This window comes from Phocoena phocoena, chromosome 6 (genome assembly GCF_963924675.1).
Source record: "Phocoena phocoena chromosome 6, mPhoPho1.1, whole genome shotgun sequence".
Classification (NCBI taxonomy): domain Eukaryota; kingdom Metazoa; phylum Chordata; class Mammalia; order Artiodactyla; family Phocoenidae; genus Phocoena; species Phocoena phocoena.
This window is the reverse complement of record NC_089224.1, coordinates 68,780,516-68,804,410: the sequence shown is the minus strand read 5'-3', so window position 1 is coordinate 68,804,410 and position 23,895 is coordinate 68,780,516. Positions and strand designations below refer to the sequence as shown.

The window sequence follows — 23,895 nt, the reverse complement described above, 5'->3', positions numbered from 1 at the left end:
CTGATTAGCTTATGACACATTTATCTAGGACAGCATTCCCCATCTAATGAGATTGAGCACTTACTTTCAATTGCCTTGATTTTATTTTCCCAGGGGACACAAGCAGCTTTGAAGGTCTCAAAATCACGGAGAAATTTTACCCATTTCTGAAAAGAAAGCCAAGTACAACAGTAAAACCCAACTGCTTGTTTGTTAAGATGTTTATCTCCCACACTCATCCCAAAATATCTCATGACAATGAGCTTGGAAAGATCTCTCTGGCATCACATATTGCTTTTTGGGGGAGATGCTAGTTTCACTTGCCTCCCTGTTCCCCACCTACCCCTGGACCAATTTAATTAAAAAATGTTTAGTGACTCTCTGTTTTACAGAAAATATGCTGACCACTGAGAAATATCTGTTTATTCTACCACACAATAAGAGAGCAGGGACTGAGTTAGCACCTAATAAGGTGATCAGCAAATGGTGTGTGTTTAATTAAATATTCATTGCATGAAGAAATTAAAGAAATATAAATAAGACATAGTTCCTGCCTTGAAGGGCTTCTGGATCAAGTACACTGTAAATGAACAGGTAATTTCTATACAGGATGGTAAGTGCTATGTCTTTTCATTCTGGTAGAGGTAGAACAGTCAGCTAAATGGAAAGGCATGGTGTTATAGGAAAAGGAAGAAGAAAAAGAATCATAAATTAGTTTTTATAAAAGATCTTCCTTCCATTTTACCCAACAATGTTGGGTTACCCATGATCAAGAGGACCACTAAGAAGAAGAATGAGAATGGGGCAGATAAATTTGCACATGTACAGATTATGCTGAGATAATGGGTGAGCTAGACAGACATGGGGAGCCTAAATAAGATTTGAGACAAGTCTGGAGTTTGAAAGATTACCTAGACCAGAAACAACCCAAATATTCATCTATAACAGAATGGATAAATAAATTACAGCATCTTCATACGATGAGATACAACACATAAATAAAAATGAACTATAACTCACATGACATGAACATATCGCATGAAAATAACATTGCATCAAAGAAGCCAGAAACAAAAGCATAAATGCTATATGATTCCATTTATTTAAATTGTAAAAACAGACAAAACTAATCTATGATATATATGCTGTATAAATATATATTACAGATCTATCTAAATATTTCATATTTAAGATATATGAACTTCAGTCACAAAACCCCCATCTTTATGGGAATATATTTAGCCTCAGGTGGTATAACATTTGTAAAGAGGAGATAATAATACCTACATACCTACTTTGCTGTGAGAATTAAATATGGAAAGATTTTTATATAAAGATTTAATTTTTATAGAAGGATTTAATTCAGTGCTTGGCACATAGTAAGTGCTAAATAAATGTTAGTTTCTTTTCTATCTTTTCCAAAGATCTATGTTTATATTGGCATATCACTTGTTTTTTCTTATTTTCTATCCAATCTACAGTTGATGTTCATGGTAGAGAACAGCTATATGGCCATGTAACTTGTACACATTTTGAGAAAGAAACCTTGACCCAGAATCCCTTAACTCCCAGGGAATGAAAATGAAAGGGGCTCAACCTTTTACATTTGGAAGTAATAAAAGCACACAGGTCAGTCTTTTGCCATAAATCAATGTTTATCGACTTATTTTCATTTTAACTCCTTTAAAGAGCCTTTTAGGACAATTTTTTTTCTGAATCATCCCTTTCTCCAAATTTCAGTAACACAGAATACTCTTTATCTACTGTATATGTACCTATGTATAGACATAACGCATAACATTTTTTTCACTCAGAACAGAACCAATTTTACCACCCCTCGGGGGCAACATGGCTTCCACTGAGCATAAATGGCACCAACCAAATTGAGCTAAGAAAATACTTACCTTGCCCATCATCATCTTAAATGCAAACCACCGTTTTCCTTTTCCTTTCCCAAGAGCCCCTTCATTTTCACTCACAAATTTTTTTGCTTCCCTGAGGAAATAAAACAAAATAAGGGGTGGGTGGTGGTGGGTTGAGATTAATACAGTATAAAGGTAGTGGATATTCAATTTTATTAGGTCTACTGCCTGATTTCTTCTAGACACTTTCAAACCCTTAACAAGTGAATGTAAGCTGAATTTCCTAACCTTGGGACTTGTAATGGATGTTTAAGTTTTTTAATTCTGGTCAGAAAGAATGAGATATTTCAGTCTCACTGGAGTCATCAAAAAGCAAGGAATTTATGCTAAGTGTCAAAATAGAGAACCCTAGTTCTCATTTCTACCACATACAAAATTGAATCTGAAGTTTACTTCAGATTCTGGCAGTCGGAATGTTTATTTTAAAATACTTTCTTTCCTTCTTTTTTAAGCATTGCTTTTTTAAAAAAAATAGGGCAGGGAGTTTAGGACAAACTGACACAGAACACACTTATTGATCTGGTATTTAATCTCATAAAAGCGATTATGACTTAAAACAGAAAAACCATACTCTGTAAAGCAAATGGGGTTGAGGGAAGAGAGAAAAGGAAAGGAATACTTTTTGGCCTCACATTCTGAAAGGGCTTCAAATTTAAACTTTAACGCTATTCCCAAATATTTGTACATTTACAGTAGTCACATTAGTGTCTTTGTGTTTGTGGTAAAAAGCATTAATTCATCAAAATGGATAAAGTGAACATGTTAAATATACAACTTTTGTAACCTTTTTAGTCATTTTTGCTATTGTTGCTTGTTTGAGATATGAAAAGAATTTTTAAAATAGAGGCAGTCCAGGCTTGCCTTGACCTCTCCACGGCCATAAAATGCATAACCCAAGAGAACCAAGGGATAATCCAAACCTGGACATTGGTTCTACAGGTACAAAGCTGTCGTCAGTCAGGTGGCCCCTGGAATATGTGGTTTTACAGACAAGCCCCTTCAACACATGACTATAAATAAACAACACACAAAGTACTCTTTAAAAAGTGAAAAATGAAACTTCATCCTTAAGTTGGTGAAGGATTTTCTGTGTTCCTTAGTATCAATGCTAAACTCATGATTTTACAATACCCAGTGATGAAAACAGCACATGTCTGCTAACTTAGCTGATAACTAGAAAATGGTGCCCCATTACTCACCTGTGCATGTGCACCCACCCACGACCTGCCATAAAAACACAAGCACAACAGAGAAGACTCTCTTCAGTCATCAAACAGACTTCCCACATCATTTCCTTAATGGCAGGGACAATATCTTGTCCTTTTTGTATCTCTCACAGCACTGTTCACTACTTTGAACACAGGAGGTGTTTAGTAAACTGAAACCTTCTTGAAATAGACCTAAATGGCATAATTTGGATAGACAGAGACAAGGGAGTATCTAATAATTGTATTTTCCACATCAATTAATGCTTGAAGGAAAAATCATTCCTAGACTTTGGGATTGCACCCTTCCCTTCGGTCTTCTCAGAAACTTACTAGGACAGCTTTCTAGATATGAAGAAGATTTATTAGGCTGGCCTTGTCAAACACCCTGACATTTGACATGACTTCTGGGCTGTGAAGATTAATTGAAAAACAGTTTCTAGAACATTCTACACATTTTAAAATGTTCAATAAAGCCCCATCAACAAGTATAAACTGAGCTCTCATGGCTGGGTTTTTAGATCCACGCAATCAAAAAACCGTTATCACAGTTAAGCTTTAACTATGTATTATAGAGATGATAAGACAGGAGTGAGTGTGGTACTTAGCAGACACTTTATAAAATGTTGAACTGATCTAAGCTGAAAATCAAGTAACCTGAGTTCTAACCCAGACTCTGTGATTTGTCTCTATAACTTTGCCCATGTTTTTGTCACTCTCTGTACTCATGTTAAGGAGCATCCCACTTCTCAGAGGAAAGACTACTAGCTCAGGACTCGCACACACCCGAGCAAGCTCTGGGACAGTTTCCTTCAGTCACTGTGTAGCTTTTAACAGGTCAGGATTCTCAAACAAACAAACAAAAATTGGGCAATTGCTTCCCTGCTTGCTGGGGTGGTGGCGAGAATAAGATGAGACTATAGATGTGAATGTGTTGAAGGAATTATTTACACTGTCAATTCCACTGTAACACTTGTTTTGAAACCAAGAATCTGTTCTAACATGATTGTTTTATATTACGGAACAATTTGAACATAACACAAATTTTGTGTTTGCTTACATGTGATTTTATCTACAAGAAACACTGGGTGAATACAAGAAAAAAACACATCCATCTAAACCTAGCAGTATATATACAAAATGCACACACCTCATCAACCAGCTATTTCATGGCACCCCATGTGTTAGAAAAGTCACATCCATTCAGAGCTGGTGTTACAATGACCCTCCTTCCATGCTTCACAATAATTCACAAACTGCAATCTTGTCATTTCCACAAGCAAACTTCTGGTCTTTTTAAAGGTAAACTGCCATATTTATTGCAGTGTTTATGTATTTCTCAGCCATTAAACATGTGTAAAATGTTGCTGCCGTTTTCTTAAATTTCTATCTTTTTTTAATGTGTCACTGATGATGTTTCTGAATATTGTGCCCCATCCCCATTTTTCCTGCAAGCCCTGTAGTTTTCATTACCCAATTTTTCACAGTGTAGAAATTTTTAGGAACCTATACATCATGTTATAGCAATTATTTGGCATCAAGAATTTTGAAGTTCATAAAACCAAGTATAGACAGGAATTATCATATCATTCTCTATTATAATAAACATATATAAATGGAGGACCAAATATTCTTCTTAGTAGTAAAATCAAAATTTGTTTTTCAAATGTAACAAGGTGTCTATTTTATGGGGATATCCACTGCTCCTGATGATTAGCAGATAATTAAAGAACATCAGTTTGGCCTATTAGAATTAGATCACTTTCTAGCTGAGTGGCCAATTAGAAAACATGACGGCTCTAAGCAGACAGGAGTGTAAAGACATAGCTATTCTGCTCCATATTTCTGACAAGATTTTAAATTTTGTGAGCTGATAATTATGTTACAGGAACATTAAACTAGCAAGATTTAAGAGAGAGAGGGAAGTCAGGGTTATAACCAAATTTAAGTCACCACAAAATTGATTATAAATTCATTTAACAAATACAGAAACTTATTTTCATGGCATTCATAAGGTTTCTTATCAGTTATTATAGATATATTTTCCTTTGGACAATCTAAACAAGTTTTTATTTTTTGTCTCTTAAATTGCCAATTTATCCCTGATACTAAGCATAGTTTCATACTTCTCTTCCAATTACTACCCTAACCCACCCTCAACATACATATCCTGACGGTTTTCAAATGAAAGACTGGACTTCACTCTACTCCACATAGTCACAAGTGCCCGAATGCCCTAACCGCTCCTCGATCCTTCAAGAGATCTTCCCCAGGTTTCATACCTAAGGGCTCCCTGACCAGCCATTCTAGAGCCTCCTGTTGCCCACTTCCCACCCTGGCCAAAATAACTACTAGACTCAACTCATCAGAAATCTAGGGGATGACTTTAAAACAAAGCCAGGGGTATGGGGTGGGCAGAGAATTGTTAAGCAAGAACAGATTCTTTTTTCTTTTTTTTTTAGATGTTGGGGGTAGGAGTTTATTAATTAATTTATTTATTTTTGCTGTGTTGGGTCTGAGTTTCTGTGCGAGGGCTTTCTCTAGTTGTGGCAAGCAGTGGGCCACTCTTCATCGCGGTGCGCGGGCCTCTCACTGTCGCGGCCTCTCTTGTTGCGGAGCACAGGCTCCAGATGCGCAGGCTCAGTAGTTGTAGCTCACGGGCCTAGTTGCTCCGTGGCATGTGGGATCCTCCCAGATCAGGGCTCGAACCCGTGTCCCCTGCATTAGCAGGCAGATCCTCAACCACTGCGCCACCAGGGAAGCCCAAGAACAGATTCTTGATCCCCCTAATCTGATGCTCTTGGGATGTAAGAAAGCACCCTTGCACCTTTCCAGCCTAGAAGAGGGGATACTTGGGGGGAAGAGCTCAGTGAAAGAACACACCTTAACACTATTTTGGGGGCTGACCTTTACAATGAGCTGGCATGATTTCAGGATGGAAGAAAACTAGTATCACCCAATCCCATCCTCCCTGATAACACATTTCTTAACCAGAAGACAACATCTTTCACTGTGCTGTTAGAAACAAGATACAAAAAGAAACTAGTCAATATGGAGATAAACACTGACTGATACTTATGACACTAAAGTACCCATAACAGATGTCAGAATGCAAAAAAACCAAGAGCAGAGTCTTTGAAAACTAAAAAGCAACATATCTTCTTTATATTTTTCCTGTAGTGAGTCCATTTTCCTACCCATTTGTATTGATCTGGATAATTTAAAGGGATTTATCTACATGGCTAAAATGAAATAGGCTCTTGTGGATAAACTTTGACTATCTGGTGGCCTCAAACCATCCAAATATCTGACTGAAAAATGTGTGTCATCCCCTTGAATTGCATTCAACAAAAGCTGCCTGCCAAGACTGTAATCCAGTCTCCAGGTCTCAGAGCTCAAAGCCCTGGTACAATATGCACAGCTCTTTGAGCTGTAACCCCAGACCCAGGGATAAATAATTGAGCAAGGTCTATTTAATGACAATAATACCTGGCCTCATAGTTTATTTATCAACCCCTTGTGCCGGTAATTAGAATAATAAGGTTTCATGGGCTTTCAAGAATGCTTTCACAGTTAGTTGAAGGAGCACGCTTTGGCCTAACTTACAAAAAAGATAATTCACCTATAACACATGATACAACACTGATGACACAAGGGATTTAGGACATGATATGCTGCCTTTGACACATTCTCATCCCAGGAAACAGGTTAAGTTGACTTTTCTTTCCTCTTGTTCTCAGTTTGATAGTATCATTGAGCAACCAACTTATTGCTCAAGTAAACAAAAGACTTTTCAAAACTGGTCTTTAAGGCAACTGTAATCAAAACTTGTGCTCATGAACATTACTTCCCAGTAAAGGGATCAGAAGAATGAAAGGTCTCTTCCTAATAAACAATGCCATTTAAAAAAAAAAGTTGACCAATTTAAACTGACTAAAAGTCAGAACTCTGACTTTTCCTAAAATATTACTGAGTAATTGAAAGAAAGTTGAGGAGGTAAGAAGACAGTCTAATAGACAGAGATTGAAAATAAGGATTATAGGCCTTTCTAGATAATATAACTCCATAATTAGACTGGCAGAATTATTTTAAGTCATCCTAATACTGGAACTGAGAATTCAAAGCATGTGCTTTTATAATGGGGATGCTGGTGGCAGCAGTTATAATGGTTAAGATGCTCAGTTGTTTCATCTATAAAACAGAGACAGTAATAGCTATTCCACAGGGTTGTTGTATGCATTATAGGAAATAATGTATGTGATGTGTTTAGTAACAATGTATGTAATGCATCCATGGCAAACAGGAAAAGCACTATAAGGAGTAACTATTATTAACAGCAATAGTACTAACAGAGCTGACTTTAATTTTTATGCTGACTCTCCAAATTAAAAAGTTGAGCAAGGACTAGATACTTCCAGGCAAAACCCTGCAGAAAGCCAGTCCATTTCCCCTTAGATTGTGACCCTAGTGAGATGTGAGAATAGTGGGAATTGGTCTTGTTACCAAAAGAGCAGGAGAGAATTCAGCCTTACATCTGAGACCTGATGAGAGTGCCCAGGTGTCCGGCTGCAGAGCCCCAGCTATGATGCTGCTGGGGAGCAGGTATTGGTGGGTGCCAGCCCGAGTCCTGCTCCAGCCATGCTGTGCTGTTGCAGAGAGCTCAGGATGCTTGGACAGCTGGGGAGTCTGTGGTAAGAGACAAAAAGAGAGCTCTCTCCTTTGACTAGGACCACATTCTATTCAGTTCTGCGACCTGTATCTTACAACTGAGACACAGATTTGAGTCCTGGCTCTGTCACGTACTAGCTGTGTGCTCTTGGGGAGATGTTGTTGATCCCAAGCTTTCTCGCCTATAAAATGTGACCAGCAACAGTAACAGCAATGACAGTTAGCATACTGAATGTTTGCCATAAGCCAGGCACTATTTATGTCCATCATCTCCTTTAATCCCCACCAAATCCTGCAAGGTGGGAACTATTATTATACCCATTTCAGATATGAGGAAACTGAGGATTAGATCAGTAAAAGAAGTGTCCAAATTTACCCAAAGAGTAAGTGGCATAGCTCAGCTAGGAATTGAGCTCGTATGTCCAGTTCTTCCCAGAATAACATCATTATTTAACTCATGGGATTGGTATAAGGACATGTAAAAGTTGAGACAACATAAACAAAGCAGTTCTTGGTATATCAGGGGTAAATGGTACTTTTGATTATTATTCAAAGACATTTATTATTTTTCTGGGCAATGTATATGATACATTGAGTAAAACTTCAGAATAAAGAATGATTTGTACACTACCTTTACAACTATGTAAAAATCGTGTGTGTCAATGTCCAAAGACTGGGCAATTATGCAGATAATTAGTTCCTCTATTTTCTAAAGTTATAGTACTATCATACAGTTTTGTTTACAGTAATAAAATACAGATTTTTATTTGTTTCAAGGCACTGTGCTGTATGAAGAAAAAAAAAGAATGTGGCTCTATGCTTTTGTGTAAGGCATTTCTAATTCTATTAGAAAGCTAAGACATAGATAAATATTTAGGGCATCATCTAATTACTACCAAATGAATAAACAGTAAAATTAAGTGCTGAAAGATTCAGATGAGAGAGTGGGGTGGTTAGAAAGAACCTTGAACAAAAGGAGGATTCAGCTACATGGTCAACGTTGCAGGAAGGACGTTACAGCGCAGGGAAATGGTGTGAGCAGTGGTGAAGAGATGGAAATGCACCTGGGGTCTTCTGGTGGGTGATGAAGAAAACATTCTAAGTACTTTAGAGGAGGAGTTGGCATGCCCTGATGCCCAGTTAAGCAGTACAGAATTCACTCTGATCTCTATAACGATCCATGAGCATTTTGTTAGCAGGAAACTGATAAGTGCAGTACAGTGTACTATATGAAAACTGTTGCAACAATGATGTGCAAGATGAATTAGAGGAAAACAAAATGAGAGGCTGGATGTAACTTGATTTCTAATGCCTTTATACAAGCTGTTTCCTCTTTCTGGAATGCCCTTCCTGTCTTCTCCACCTGTTCTCTTCCTTTCCATTTTCAGTTCAACAGCCAGGCCAACACTACAGCTCCTCCATAAGGTCTTTCCTGATTTTCCTTTCTAACACTCGCCTCCAGCCCCAGGTCAGGGTGATTTAACCTCTGACCTTCATGTAGTAATTACCTCATGTATTGTAGTTAACCCATGGTCCATTTCCACCACTGCACTGGGATTTCCTGAAAGCAAGGTCCATGTCTTTTGTTGTAATTTCCCAATATTTAATATAGCACCTGGCACAGAAGTGAGTTTCAACAAATGCTATTGTAATGAATGAACACCTAAAAGAAGACTAGATGATAATCTGGCTGTGGTTCCTAAACTACCTACACCTCAGAATCACCTGTGGGATCTTTTAAAAATTTCAAAGGCCAGGTGTCCCCATTCCCAGACCACTTAAGTCACAATCTCTAGGGGTGAAACATAGGCATCAGTACTTTTTAACATCCCTAAATGGTTCCAACGTGCAACTAGTTAAGGACCAAATTCGGAACTAAACCAAATATTATTTGTTGAGAGTAGTAAATTTAAGAGATTTTTACGTGGCCAAGCAAGTTGTTGGAGGTTTGAGCTAAAAAGCTACTATATCAAATATGATTAAATATGATTATTTTGGTGTCTCCCTGCACTGGTAATACTCTACATATTTTGAAGCCTGATAAATTTATTTTGGTGAATAACTTTATTTTTCAAGTCCCTAGCTCACTCTTTATCTTATATCCCTAAAGAGTAACTGACTGAGAACGTCTGAAACAATCTGAAAACAAGGAACAAAGAACAAGCAAAAATGTTGTCTGTATATTCACATAACCTCTCACCCTATATATGTGGCTTATTTTGGTGTGCTTCCTTTAAATAGCACCACTTCACAGATTTCACCGTTTAAAATATATATATATGGAGAGAGAGACAGAGAGAGCACCAAGACTTCTAAACATTTCATCAGCAATAAACATAACAATAATCTATCTGTGCACAAAGAGTTCTTAAGACAATTTTTTCATCAGCTCTGATGATATTCATGGAGAAGTGTCAAAGCCAGCTGCTGGTGTTGGTAAATAACCAAAGCAAAGCTTGGGTAAGTCAAATCTGTATTAAGTTCAAAGTTACTACCCATAGAAATTCTCCAGACCTAGGATAACTTCTTTGTTCCCCGGACTATGAAACAATGCTAATTTTCATGGCTGGCTTAAATGTCAAATAAAAACTCAAACATATTTTAGTTGTACCCTAGAGGTCAGTCAAGCATCTCAGAGTAATTTAAATGAATCAAGGGAGAAACAACATAGCTGGGCTTTAGTAGTTTAATAAAGAAAGAAAGCACACTAGATCCTCTTTCTACTTGCTTATGAAATCTCTTCCGAATTCTGCTCTACCTGGTTAATTTAAAAATCAATTTATGGTTAATAATTTTCCTTTGTATTATAATAGCAGGGAGAGGGGAAAGAAGACCATATAGATTTCCCCAGGAGCTAAAAGTTTCTGCGGAGTTTTAGATATTGGTCACAGCATAAACTGGTTTTCTGCCATACAAGGACACCAAAAAATTCTAAGATTTGTAACGTTGTCAGCAGAGACAATGTGCAACTAAGTTGCTATAAAGAATTCTTTCTCCATCTAAAACAATCTGTAATAGTAACTTCATTAATATCTCTCCAGATCTTATTAAGCTCTGTATCAAGGATTTTATTTTGATTTTTGTCTTTTGTTTTAATGAATCAATGAGCATGCAGTTAACAACACTAATACCTAAAACAATACCCCTGAAAGTAGGGGTGGCATTACGTGGGCTGCAGAGCTCTAGGCCATATCCCTAAGACATTGAGGTATATCCCAGTCTATTGTTATTGCTTTGTTTTGAGCAGAAATGAGATTTAGGGAGAATGTGTCCTTAAAGCCACAAATGAATTGTAAGATCAAGAGCTGACAAGTAACAAGAAAAGTTAAATCTAAAATCTTACCTCAACTATTCTCAACACCAAAAATTTGCAAAACGTCAGTGTATCCTCTCCCTCCTTCACTGTGGGAAAATTGTACTCAGAAGAAGGTAGAAATAGCACTGAAAATACAGATTGCTATACATAGATGTAAGAAGGACCTATCAAATTCTGATCAATAAGTAAATTTATTTTATTTCTATAATCTTTTCATTCTCCTTTTTACTTAGCCATTTTTTCTAAGTATTTATTTAGTGTTTTATGTTTTTAGCAGTGAGTTAAGTGTTTTGAAAAAACTAAAAGAAACATGTAGATTCCTTTCTGAAGCTTAAACTCCATTAAGAAAAAAGAGATATAGGCCCATAAGATTGTTACACAACAGTGCTAGGCAGCCTTGAAGTAAAAAGGGAGAGGGCCCTGGAGGCTTGAGAGCTTGTTGAAGACATTGTAGATGAGATAAGAATTAAACTGGACATTAAAAGGCTGATAAAATTGAGTAGGCAGAGAAAGGCATTCCAGGCTTCGGTTTGCAGAAATTTCCTTAAGAAAGGAGATATTTCCACCATGAACCTCAAGTACAATCTCATATTCTTAGATATACCAACATTCAGGGATTGGTAGACATATTGTGCTAATTTTGCGTGGTTCACGTGCATTCTAATCAAACATGTTTAATGAATTCTGAATACTGTGAAACAGAAGGATTCATGGGGCACTGCCTCAGAGTGAGAGGAGCCATTCTGCTTTGAAAGGTTTGGTAAAATATTTCTGTACAACACCTGTGTCTTCATATTTAGCCCCTGGTCAACATTTCTAAGTATTGTGAAATATTTTTTTTCAAAATTTTGTGTGGTGATATTTAGGAATACTAGAAAGCCTTAGTTTTCTGTTAGAACAGTATGTTCTGCCTTTTGATCCAAGAGTGGGCAAGAAATTTAAAATGATGGCAGTTCAGTGAGCTCTGCGAATAATCAAGACTACCTGGTAAATTTAATCTCTTGCCACAAGATAAACTTACATCTGGAGTCTCTCCTGAGCATTTGGCAACACAACTTAGGTGAGGTCACCCACAGAGCATATTATACTCCTGTGTGAACTAGTCTTTCTGCTGAGTAGACTTGGAGTCTTACTATTTTACAGTTTCCTTCCATAGCCTCCCTTTTAAGCTTTCCCGATCACTGTGACCAACCACTGGTCAAGAAACACTATAATAGTGAGTTCATAAAATATAAAACTTAATTCAGCCAAAGAATCATGTATCTTTTTTTTTTTTTTTTTTTTTGCGGTACGCGGGCCTCTCACTGTGTGGCCTCTCCCGTTGCGGAGCACAGCCTCTGGAAGCGCAGGCTCAGCGGCTATAGCTCACGGGCCCAGCCGCTCCACGGCATGCGGGATCCTCCCGGACCGGGGCACGAACCCGTGTCCCCTGCATCGGCAGGCAGACTCTCAACCACTGCACCACCAGGGAAGCCCAAGAATCATGTATCTTTTATAGATATTTGAGGGTAAATATGTATGTATATGTATAGTAGTATATACATATATATGTGTGTATATATATTACAAAATCATAATTAATATGACTCTTTGAAAGAAGTGATTTATATTTAACTTAAAAGTTTCTAATTTTCAGGACAGAGGGAATCTTAGACACATTATATTGAATATGGAAAATTATTTCCCTTTCTTCAGCTCATCTAATTTTTTATGATATTCTAATATAATGTTCTCCAAACTTTACTTTCAGTATATGCATTTTAATAAGGTGTAACCATTTTTATTCTATAGCAACAAGCTTAAGTCCCCCGAAGTAGTGTTCTACTTGCCATTTCTTGGTTATATACATAAAAACGTCCTCAAAAATACCTTGCTTATTATCTTATTATAAACATGATAAAGTTAAGGGTTATCTTCATAATTAGTACCTTATCTGAGATCTGTATGATACTCTCCCAAAACAACAAGGATAAGCTTCTCAAATTAAGCTTATTTTGTGCTTATCATGTGCACATTTGCTTTCTTTTTACTGTTAATGTAGTATGTCAAATATATTTAAAAGCATTCCTAAATAATTTGAAGTCATAATTAATGAATTTCTCCTTTTAATCAGTTTTCAAAGATCATATATTTATGGATAGTCTAATAACAAGTTGTGAAAAATAGCTATCACTGACAGCTAAAATTCTAAAGAGTGCAAGTTAGGTAAGCTGCTGTTTATCAAAAATTTTTGGAGGCTAGGATACTTTGGCAAGCTGGGGAAATTAATTCAGTGTGGCTTACCATATGTGATACATTGACTGATAATACTTGAGAAAGTAGTGTATAATGAAATGCAATTAAGAAGAAGATGATATATAAGAAGGTGTAGAAAATGATTACCATGTGACAGGCATCATTCTAAGTGCTGTAGGTCTATTAAATGATTTAATCCTCTCAGGAACTTTATGAAGTACTACTACTTTTATCCCCATTTATAGAGGATAAACTCAAGGATGCAGAGGTTAAGAAACTTGTCTAAGGTCACAGCATAATGCTTGATACCTAGGGGACTCTTATTAAATAGTAGAAAAATTGGATGTCAATGTTACATTTTGATCAACAAAATTCAGCTGCCACTAATGGCCTACAGACTCTCCATTCTTTGGATGAGAAAATCAATGTACCCAAGATACCTGTAATGTACAAGAACTAAAGGTCTCTGCTTTGGTTGAGTTTTTGGTGAATACACACTTCAAATGATTGAAGTGTGTATTAGTGGATGAGTACACACGCTTAAAAGTCCTCTTGTGTGGAATCCCTCATTCCTTCACAGTGGCAGATGAAGTAAAGGCCTTTTTGAACTAAAGTTGAAATCACAATTCTTGCCTATGAATTATATTAGTTTCCCCTACCAAAAAAGAAAAGAAAAGAAAACCAAAAAGCACTGTCGAAGGACGAAGAAAGATTGATTAAGGAAGAATGTTACCTTAAGGACTAGGTGACACTTTCAAGCACCTGTTTAAAAGTAAATGAAATTCTAAGAGTAACCTTCTTGGCTTTATTGGGTGTTTCATTAATAAATCACCAGGCCTAGTCTGCCAATGGACAATTCCTGGGAACTTGGGTCAGGGTGCTACAAAGCTCAGAAATTAAAGCAGGCAGTATAATAGCTAAATAAACATCTTCTTCATCAAAATAAATAATTTTAAAATGGCTTCTACACAAGAGCCATTTCCATGCAAAAGTATATTGGAGTATGTACTTCCACACCTTAATCTGTAAACTCATGGAATGATAGAACTGCTCCATCCCTAAAATAAGTTTCCTTAAATATCCAATTAAGTGGGTTTCTTAAAGCTATTTCTTATGTTAATAGGCACAGAAGCATTTTTTTCTTCAAATGAATGCTTTATATGGAAGTACATTGTATAGAAAAGAAACCACAGGTCTCCTCTGCTTGACGCTGACATGTGGCCAAGCAGTCCTCCCTCTGACCTCTGCCTCCTTTGCCCTTTATAAAGGGATTTCACCAAACTTAAACTCTGAGGACAGCACTTTGAAAATTATGGGCCTACAATCCAGTCCTTTTATTTTATAAATAAATAAACTGAGGCTCAGAGAGGTAAAGTTAGAAGTTAGAGCTTAGACCAGAGTCCAATCTCTTAATTTTCAATCCAAAACCTACTCCACTATAACAAAATAAAGTGGTTGTTTATTTAGGTTAAGTGATGAGGGCTTTTAATCTACCACATAGAATGTTCTGATATAGTCAAAGGTTTTAGTTTTCAGGATGACTAGTAAGTAAATCTGTCATTTTCCATCCAGGTGTTTTATTTCACCTATGCTGGCTGGTACATTAGTGCAGTCACTTTTATAGGTAGGAAAGATCTATTCATCCAACTTTTGAGTTAAATCCGTTAAAAACTTAAACACATATTAAGCTAAAAATCCTTGCTGTTGGATATTTTTCAGTTAGATAACTAATAAAAAATAGGAACGACCTTCAAATAACTGGAAAATCCACTACTCTTTCCCTTTTCCTAGCCCTGACCCCCACACATTCTCACCCATTCAATAAACAGTCCACAGAATAGAATGTTCTGCTTAATGGAGTTTTCTGATTTTCAGAAATGAAGAAAGGGACGCTCAATCCTGACCGTACATTAATGACTTTTAGAGTAAAACTAAAAATACACATTCCTGATCTGGGCCAGACACCCCTGCCCCTCCACCCAGATATTTTTATTCAGTAGGTTTAAAGATACATGAATGTTTGAACCTGTATCAATACACAGGAAAACATACATTGAAAAACAACATTCCACAGTGAAGGTGGAAAGGAGGTGGCTTCTCTTCAGCCCTAAGGAGCCAATTCTGCTGCCTCAAAAATGCTGAGCTCGGGCTTCCCTGGTGGCGCAGTGTTTGAGAGTCCGCCTGCCGATGCAGGGGACACGGGATTCGTGCCCCGGTCCGGGAGGATCCCACATGCTGTGGAGCGGCTGGGCCCGTGAGCCATGGCCGCTGAGCCTGTGCATCCGGAGCCTGTGCTCTGCAACGGGAGAGGCCACAGCAGTGAGAGGCCCGCGTACCGCAAAAAAAAAAAAAAAAAAAAAAAAATGCTGAGCTCCAGTTCCTAAACCATGTTTGAGAGTCCATATGGATTTACAACCCATTCTTTGAGGTTCGTGCCTATGTATTTACTGCTTATATTAACCAATGTTTGACCCTCAGCCCTGAGAATGCTCAAGTTCCTAGTGGTAGATAATCTTTCAAAATATGAGAACTACCCCTGAGTCTCCCACAGCATCCTCAGAACCATAAGCTACCATTCCTGAGGCTTTACTCTAAAACATATCTTAAAACCTTGACCCTCTATAAATTCTGTTTTAGAAGTTTCACAAGTTTTTCAGAGTCCAGAGGCAAATGGGAAGCCTCAGAACCTAGATACAGATCCAAACCTGTGATGAAAATATCTGCTCCAGTTATATTGGGCCTAGTGCCTTGGATTCCATAGACTTAGCCAGAAGTGATGATTGGAGGCTACTTCTGGGAATAACATAATCCTTAGACACACTCTCTCAGAGTTTGATGTCTCTGAATGGAATAAAAGGGTGGGAGGAAAGCTGCCTGACTCCCATGTTTTAGTAACACTGGGGTAGAGAACCTTTATTGCATGTTCTAAGAAGTACTGACCACTATCTAATATGTGATAGGAATCTGTGGGGGAGAAGCTCAGTACAGCATTCAGAAACCTACGAAGGGAGACAGGTCGGGCACTGTAGTACCAACGACTTTATCACAGAGGCTGAAACCAAGAGAATCAGGCTGACCATGGCCAGTGGTACCAGCTGTACAGAATACTGCAAAGCCACAAAGCCGGAGCCATTTCTGGCTGTGGAGAATCATCCCAAGACAGTGAGCATTGCTGACAGGTGAGAAGCCATAGTTGTTTTGTCTCTGGGCCTAAATCTGTGCTTCCATTCTGCGAGCTGGCTTTCACTCCAACTTGCTGAATCACTGTCTTGATAGCATGCCTAACTTGCTCCCCAGCTACAGGGGTAAGAGGCAGCAAACTTGAATGCTTATAAGGTCCAGCCAAGGAGCGTGAATAAGAGATGTGGCTTGTTTGGGAGCTGTGCACACTGAAGACGGAGTGCCCTGTTAGTAGGGGACAGCAATTGCTTAGCCCCAGCTATTATTTTCATGTAGGAATGGGGACCAGATTTTCTTCTTATCCAGGAGAAGCTGAACATCTGGATTTTTAAAATCTGAAATCTCCCACTTTTTAAAATTTAACAACAAAGAAAAAACATTTTTATAAAAATATACACCCCCAGATGATTAAAATGGGAAATTTTATGTTACGTATATTTAATCACAATTCTTAAAAAAACAATAAAAGAAAAAGAAACAAAAAGCATGTGGGCCAAATGAAAAACACCTATAGTCTAGATTCAGCTGCAGCCTCCCCATTTTCAACCTCTGCCCTAGTAATAGGGCATGGTATTGCCCTTCCTTCCATCCCAACCCATATCTCTCCCCGCCTCTAAAAATGGCTTTATCCCTGGACTCCAGCCTAAGGCCCCAGGACCTGGAATCTGCCACAAGATTACCCTGTGGGTACATTTTGGAAGATCTGAAAGCGGCTGACCGTGGATTCTGCCAAACTGTCAAGATACCCTCTTTTCTTTGTTGGAGCATCAAAATCAGTTGTCCATCCAGACTGCTATACCAATGTGCCACCATCCCCCAAGGCTCCTGGGGTTGCCTATGGCTAAGTCTGCTCCCACCTAGTCCTGCCAGGTCCTGTACCCTTCCTATCTCTCCTGTCATACTACAGGGAATCAGACAACACTGAGTCTGTCCTGAGATGAAATAATAATTACAACTTGTGTTTCCCAGCTTTGTGCTATGTTCTGGCACCCTGCTAAGTGTTTCATATGAAATAACTCACTTTATGATTCCAATAGCCCTGTAAATTAGTAAAATTTCATAAGAAACCCAAGGTCAGAGGGCTACACAATTCATTCAAATTTGCACCGGTATTAAATGGAAGATCTGAGATTTAAGACTGAAACCCATCCCTTCTTCACTGCCCTATATGGAAGATGCAGGCAAAGAAGAGTGAGGGGGTACTTCTACACCTCCACGCAGGTGGAAAGGGAGGATTTTAATGCAGTTTCACACCACACTTTGACAGTTCACAATATTATCACTTTCCAATTTTACAACTTTCTATATACAGTTACCTGTGGTTCCCAGGTTTGGGAATTTCATGGTCAGCAATATTTCAAAACATATTGGGTAGGCCAAAAAGTTCATTTGGTTTTTTCCGTAAGATGCCTCTAGCAGCACTTAGTTGTCTTTAACTTCATTTGAAACAATTTTGTTAGACTGTATGTAACAGCTGTCATATCAGCATACATTAAAAAAAAAAACTTATCAGGGCTTCCCTGGTGGCGCAGTGGTTGAGAGTCCGCCTGCTGATGCAGGGGACACGGGTTCGTGCCCCGGTCTGGGAAGATCCCACATGCCGCCGAGCGGCTGGGCCCGTGAGCCATGGCCGCTGAGCCTGCGCGTCCGGAGCCTGTGCTCCGCAACGGGAGAGGCCACAGCAGTGAGAGGCCCACGTACCGCCAAAAAAAAAAAAAAAAAACTTATCAAAATTGGTGAGTTTTTGTGTAGCCATTTTAATACTGAAGATGGAAGAAAAAAAGCAACATTTTCGGCATATCAGGCTTTATTATTTCAAGAAAGGTAAAAATGCAAGCGAAACACACAAAAAGATTTGTGCAGTGTATGGAGAAGGTGCTGTGACAGATCGAATGTGTCAAAAGTGGTTTGCAAAGTTTCGTGCTGGAGATTTCTGGCTGGACAATGCTTCATGGTCAGATAAACCAGTTGAAGTTGATAGCGATCAAATAGAAACAATAATTGAGAACAATCAACTTTATACCATGCAGGAGATAGCCGACATACTCAAAATATCCAAATCAAGCATTGAAAATCATTGCACGAGCTTGGTTATGTGAATCACTTTGACGTTTGGGTTCCAAGTAAGTTAAGCGAAAAAAACCTTCTTGACCATATTTCCACATGTGATTCTCTACTGAAACATAATGAAAACGTTCCATTTTTAAAACAAATTGTGACAGGAGATGAAGAGTGGATACTGTACAATGATGTGAACGGAAGAGATCGTGGGGCAAGCGAAATGAACCACCACCAACCACACCAAAGGCCAGTCTTTATCCAAAGAAGGTGATGTTGTGTATATGGTGGGATTGGAAGGGAGTCCTCTATTATGAGCTCCTTCCGGAAAACCAAACAATTAATTCCAACAAGTACTGCTTCCAATTAGACCAACCATAAGCGGCACTCCACGAAAGGTATCCAGAATTAGTCAACAGAAAATGCATAATCTTCCATAAGGATAATGCAAGGCCGCATGTTTCTTTGATGACCAGGCGAAAACTGTTACAGCTTGGCTGGGAAGTTCTGATTCATCTGCTACATTCACCAGACATTGCACCTTCGGATTTCCCTTTATTTTGGTCTTTACAAAATTCTCTTAATGGAAAAAAGTTCAGTTCCCTGGAAGACTGTAAAAGGTACCTGGAACAGTTCTTTGCTCAAAAAGATAAGTTTTGGGAAGATGGAATTATGAAGTTGCCTGAAAAATGGCAGAAGGTAGTGGAACAAAAGGGTGAATACGTTGTTCAATAAAGTTCTTGATGAAAATGAAAAATGTGTCTTTTATTTTTACTTAAAATACTGAGGATAATTTTTGGCCCACCCAATATTTTGGGAAACAATATAAGGTTACCAAACTTCTATTTTGCCAAGTAAGGATATTTCCTAAACCTATCATTTAGCATCATTATCACTTCATTAAATGAAAACTACTTTGACACACACACATGCATATGCGCATACATTAATAGCTTCATGGAACCAGAAATGCGACTTGTCTTTGTCTTCATTTATGGCTGGTGTACAAGCACATGCATAAGTGGTTCCCAGCCTACAGTTGTGTGGTGTTCCAAAAGCTTTCTGGCAAGACCACTGTTTGGAACTTGGAAACCTTATTCCACGAAACAAAGCAATAACATTAGAAATGATGCCTAGGTTCCCACCTCATAGGGTAAACCTGGAATATCTTGTTTTATTTTGGATATGAGGTAACTGAGGCCCCAGAAGTTTAAGCCATTTCCTTAAATAACACACAAACTCTTGCAGAGCCAGGATTAGTAGTGAATTATCCTGATAGCTGCTTCAGTCATTTTTTCATCACCAGAGACAAAAACACCTTAACATTATTATAGATACACTGTAATGTTTAACGTTATTAAATAGGCTTGTGGACGGAGAGCTTTGGAAATTTACCACTGTTTATAAAAATTGTTCTGTGTAAAAACTGCAATCTGTATCACATCTGTGAGATGCAAACATGGCTGTTATCACAGACATGGTCCCTTTTATTCATGCCCCACTTCCCCAAACCACCATGCAAAGAAATATAGTGTGATCCTCAGAAGCGAATCTGCTTCCAATCCCAAAAGGGAAAGGGATAAACATTTGACTTTTCTTATCAGGAGTTTATAAATCTATGTGTCTCTGAGTGTGTCAAGACTCAACAAAGAGTGAAATTGGGTCGCTTACATGTTACCAGGGAATAGCTATTAGCGTAATCCTTAATTGGAATCCCATTTACTCTTCTGTTGGCTTAGCATCCTCCCTGTGCTTTAATAAGAGCTGTCACATGAATATATCATTTGAGGCTGGAACCCTGCAGAGAAACTAGAGTGTGCAATCCAACAAACTTGTAAAATTCAAATATATTATCTCCTTCAGAGAGATAGTAATGAATGTATTAAACTAAGGAAATTCTCAGTTCAAGGAACAAATTATTAAAAGTGATCTGAGACTGTAAGACTCCAAATAATGAATTTAATCATGATTGTTTTCTTTTATAATTAGCCCAGCCTCTCTAGTGATATATGTTAACTATATGATAGGTAACATATATGTTATATATGACCATGAAAATTATATATAATGAGTATTATATATATGATGTATCACATATAGTATTATCTATAATATATAGGTAATACTCAGAGAATTTGGGAGATCAATAGCAGAGAAAATGTTTCTAATTTTGAAAAGTGGCACCATACTTGAGAACTTCAATTTTCTTTTCCATTTTCCAAGGCTTGCATTTGACAGTAGCAATCATTTGTCTATTCTCATCTAACTCTGCCTTCAATCTTTCCAATTCCTCTTCATCAATTTCTTCTTCTTCTTCCCTTAAAACAAAAAACAAACAAAAAAAACCTCCTTTAGTAAAGTTAAGTTTTGCTTGACTTCCAAACTTAAAGAATGCTACCAGATACTCAGATGATCAATGTACAGCAACTTGACTATATATGGTGTGTGCTGAGATCCACAAGCCTTAGTGCTTGTATCTGAACAATGATGCAGGATTTCTGGAAATATTATAACTTTAAACAATAATGTTTACATTCTGAAGTACTGAAACCATTTTATGTCCATAGTCTCAAATTCTCAGAACTAGAAAATGTGTGGAAACAGTTACAGATCTATCAATATATTTTCTTCTCTTCTTTGTTCCCCTGTACACCTTCCCCCACCAATTCTACATTTCATTTAAAAACTTTATTTTTCAACAAGGACAGTAAATTAGAGGTGAGCACGTCTTTGAAGTGCCATTAAAAAATTTGTTAGCCCTGTCTCAAGAGAAAGAGAAAAACTGAAATAGGAAAAAATTTAAAAATCTATTCCTCAAAGGTAACTTAATCTGTTAATTAAACTCAAAACTTCAATTGATAAAATTCAACTTGAAGTATATATGACAGAAGTGAATCCTTTGTAGAGGCCTTCAAAGGAATTTAGTTTCTTACTGAGCAAATGAGATGTATCTTTTCTGTGTTCCTAGTATTGCAAAAATATCAAAGGGTCCAAAACTCAAAGAAAACAAAATCTAAACATGAACAACGTGATTTTTAAATTGAGGAATGTAATGGCCTATTGCAGAGATCCTTTTTTTTTTTTTTTTTTTTTTGGTTATAGATTGTTTCAGTTATGAGCTGTTGCTTAACTTCAAATTTACCCTTCTATACTTAATATTGTGATGCTGTGGCTGTGACTCTGTAGGGTACATTTCTGGTTTGTCAGTTGGCTCATTTTTCGGCTGCCCATAGAAGACACTAAGAAGGGACTAGGTCTTTCCTTTCTTTGGTTTCCTGTTTGCTTCCTGTGGTGATGTTTACTCTTTAGTGATGCTTCTTCACCCCAAGAGCTGCAGGGCCTTCCCATAGCTGCAGGTGAAACTAGTTTGCCGACTTTTCCAACACTAGCAGAACCAGCTTCATCATTCTCCCAGTAGACACCAGCACCACTTGAGCATCGTCCCCCTCTGCAATAGTTTCAGCTCCGTGGGTCTCTCCTCTATGCTTTTAAGTTTTAATTCCAACCTCTTTCCATTGTTCCTCCAGCCCCTAGTATGCTATTTGCTTCCTATAGTTGCTGTCACCATGATACTTCGTGTTCTCTTTCACCTTTCCAGTAACCTAGTTAGCAATTATTTATATCTACTAAACAGTCCTCTTATTAAATACTCTCTCTTCAATTAACTGTTGGAGTTTCTTTCTCCTAACTAGACCCTGACTGACCAAAAAAATGTAATCTGACTCAGTGTTAGTCAGAAACATATTTTGTCGTTCACTAAACTCATGACCACACACAGTAGGGCTATGGAAAAAGATGTTTTTGAAAGTTTCAGCTGAATAATAGGAGGACATACCCATAATTTTACAGCCCACCTTATAAAATGACTTCGCAATCTCCTTTCTTTCCTACCAGTCCAGAGTTTTTAATCAGGTCATGATTACTGAAACAAAAATTTAAATTAACCCTCTAAAATACACTTGTCATTGATACTTTGTTTCTTTTTGACCGATGCAGACATTTGGCTTAGAATAGTAATCCTGGTTCAAGAGAACTATGGAAATACCATCCACTAAGATACAACTCTGACTGCCATTAGGTTGTTTCTATTTTAATTATTTGATATTTATTATATAAAATCCTATGGTGCTGTAAAACCATAATAAAATACTCACAAAGAATGATCTATTTGATGTTTGGATTTACCATGTAACTAAAGCTTATTTCTCTACATTCCTAACATTAATTATGTAGTTTCCTGCTATCTTAAACCCAGTACTTTGTATGTTTAACATATTCAAATTCTATGATTCCTTCAAAAATGATATGAAATGTCTTCAATACCCTTTTCTGATTATCCCTATGAGAATACTTTTCTCTAAGACTCTAAATCACTTTGTACTTCTCTGGCACATTTATACTGTCTTGTTTCACAATAATTTGTGTCTAAGTGGCCTCTCCCTTACTATAGTATGAATTTCTAGAGAATGCAGGCAATTGCATATTCATATCCATATCTTCCAAAGAAATTAGCAAATTATCTTCCACAGAAGTGGAGCTGGATAAATATTTATTGAATAAATGTTTATGTACAGAGTTTTTCTGTATATTGGATTACCATCAAATATACTAAAATATAACAATGTCTTCCAAGATTAGAATGGTATGGAAAGACATTTATTCCTACACTAAATGATCTTAGACTGGTATATTTTTAAAGTCTTTGCTGTTAATTGTTCATTGCTCCAGGAAGATCATGCTGTGCTACAAGGTATAGCTGTTGCCAGCTAAGTTACCTTCAAATATGCAGGTAATTAAAATATTACATTTTTGCATAATTAAAATATGATAATGCATAACTAAAACACTGTATTACAGGGAAACTGCTTTTCTAGGAACCACTCAAAGAAAGTGCTAATCATGTTAAAAGGGCATAGCACTGACATGCTTTATCTTCTAAAATTTAGGGCTAATCTGTGTAAGAATGGCTTTCTATCTTAGGTTTGATTTATTTAAACAACAGTTGTTAGGAAAAAGGAGGTATAAGGTGCTGAATTTCTCAGTGCTATGAACATATTACTTACTCACTTAAAACTGGGTCAAGAAAAGCCTGTAATATTATTAGAAATACTCCAAAATGCCAAACGAGGCAGTGTTTTTTAACCATCTCCAAAGACAGTTAACATTACAACCTTGGATTTAGTTGGTTTCAAGTTTGGCTCTGTGGAGAAGTGGGGAGGGAGGGAGCCAGGGGTGATTCTGGCTTCTCAGAATCAGGATGAGAGTAGGATCAGCTAAGGACAGACACTTTCACAGGGACAAGATTGCCCCAAGTAACAGGGGCCAAGACCCA

General features: G+C 37.5%; 1 protein-coding gene across 1 annotated transcript in view; it reads right to left on the bottom strand.

Moving 5' to 3' along the window:
- Positions 1 to 23,895, bottom strand: part of TMC1 (transmembrane channel like 1) — a 190,119-nt gene that overhangs the window by 73,286 nt on the left and 92,938 nt on the right. Inside the window, exons 4-6 of the mRNA XM_065879898.1 lie at positions 20,753 to 20,881; positions 1,884 to 1,974; positions 65 to 146 (exon numbers count right to left, since the gene is read on the bottom strand). Of these exons, the coding sequence (XP_065735970.1) occupies positions 65 to 146; positions 1,884 to 1,974; positions 20,753 to 20,881 (302 nt within the window). The remainder of the gene's footprint in view (positions 1 to 64; positions 147 to 1,883; positions 1,975 to 20,752; positions 20,882 to 23,895) is intronic.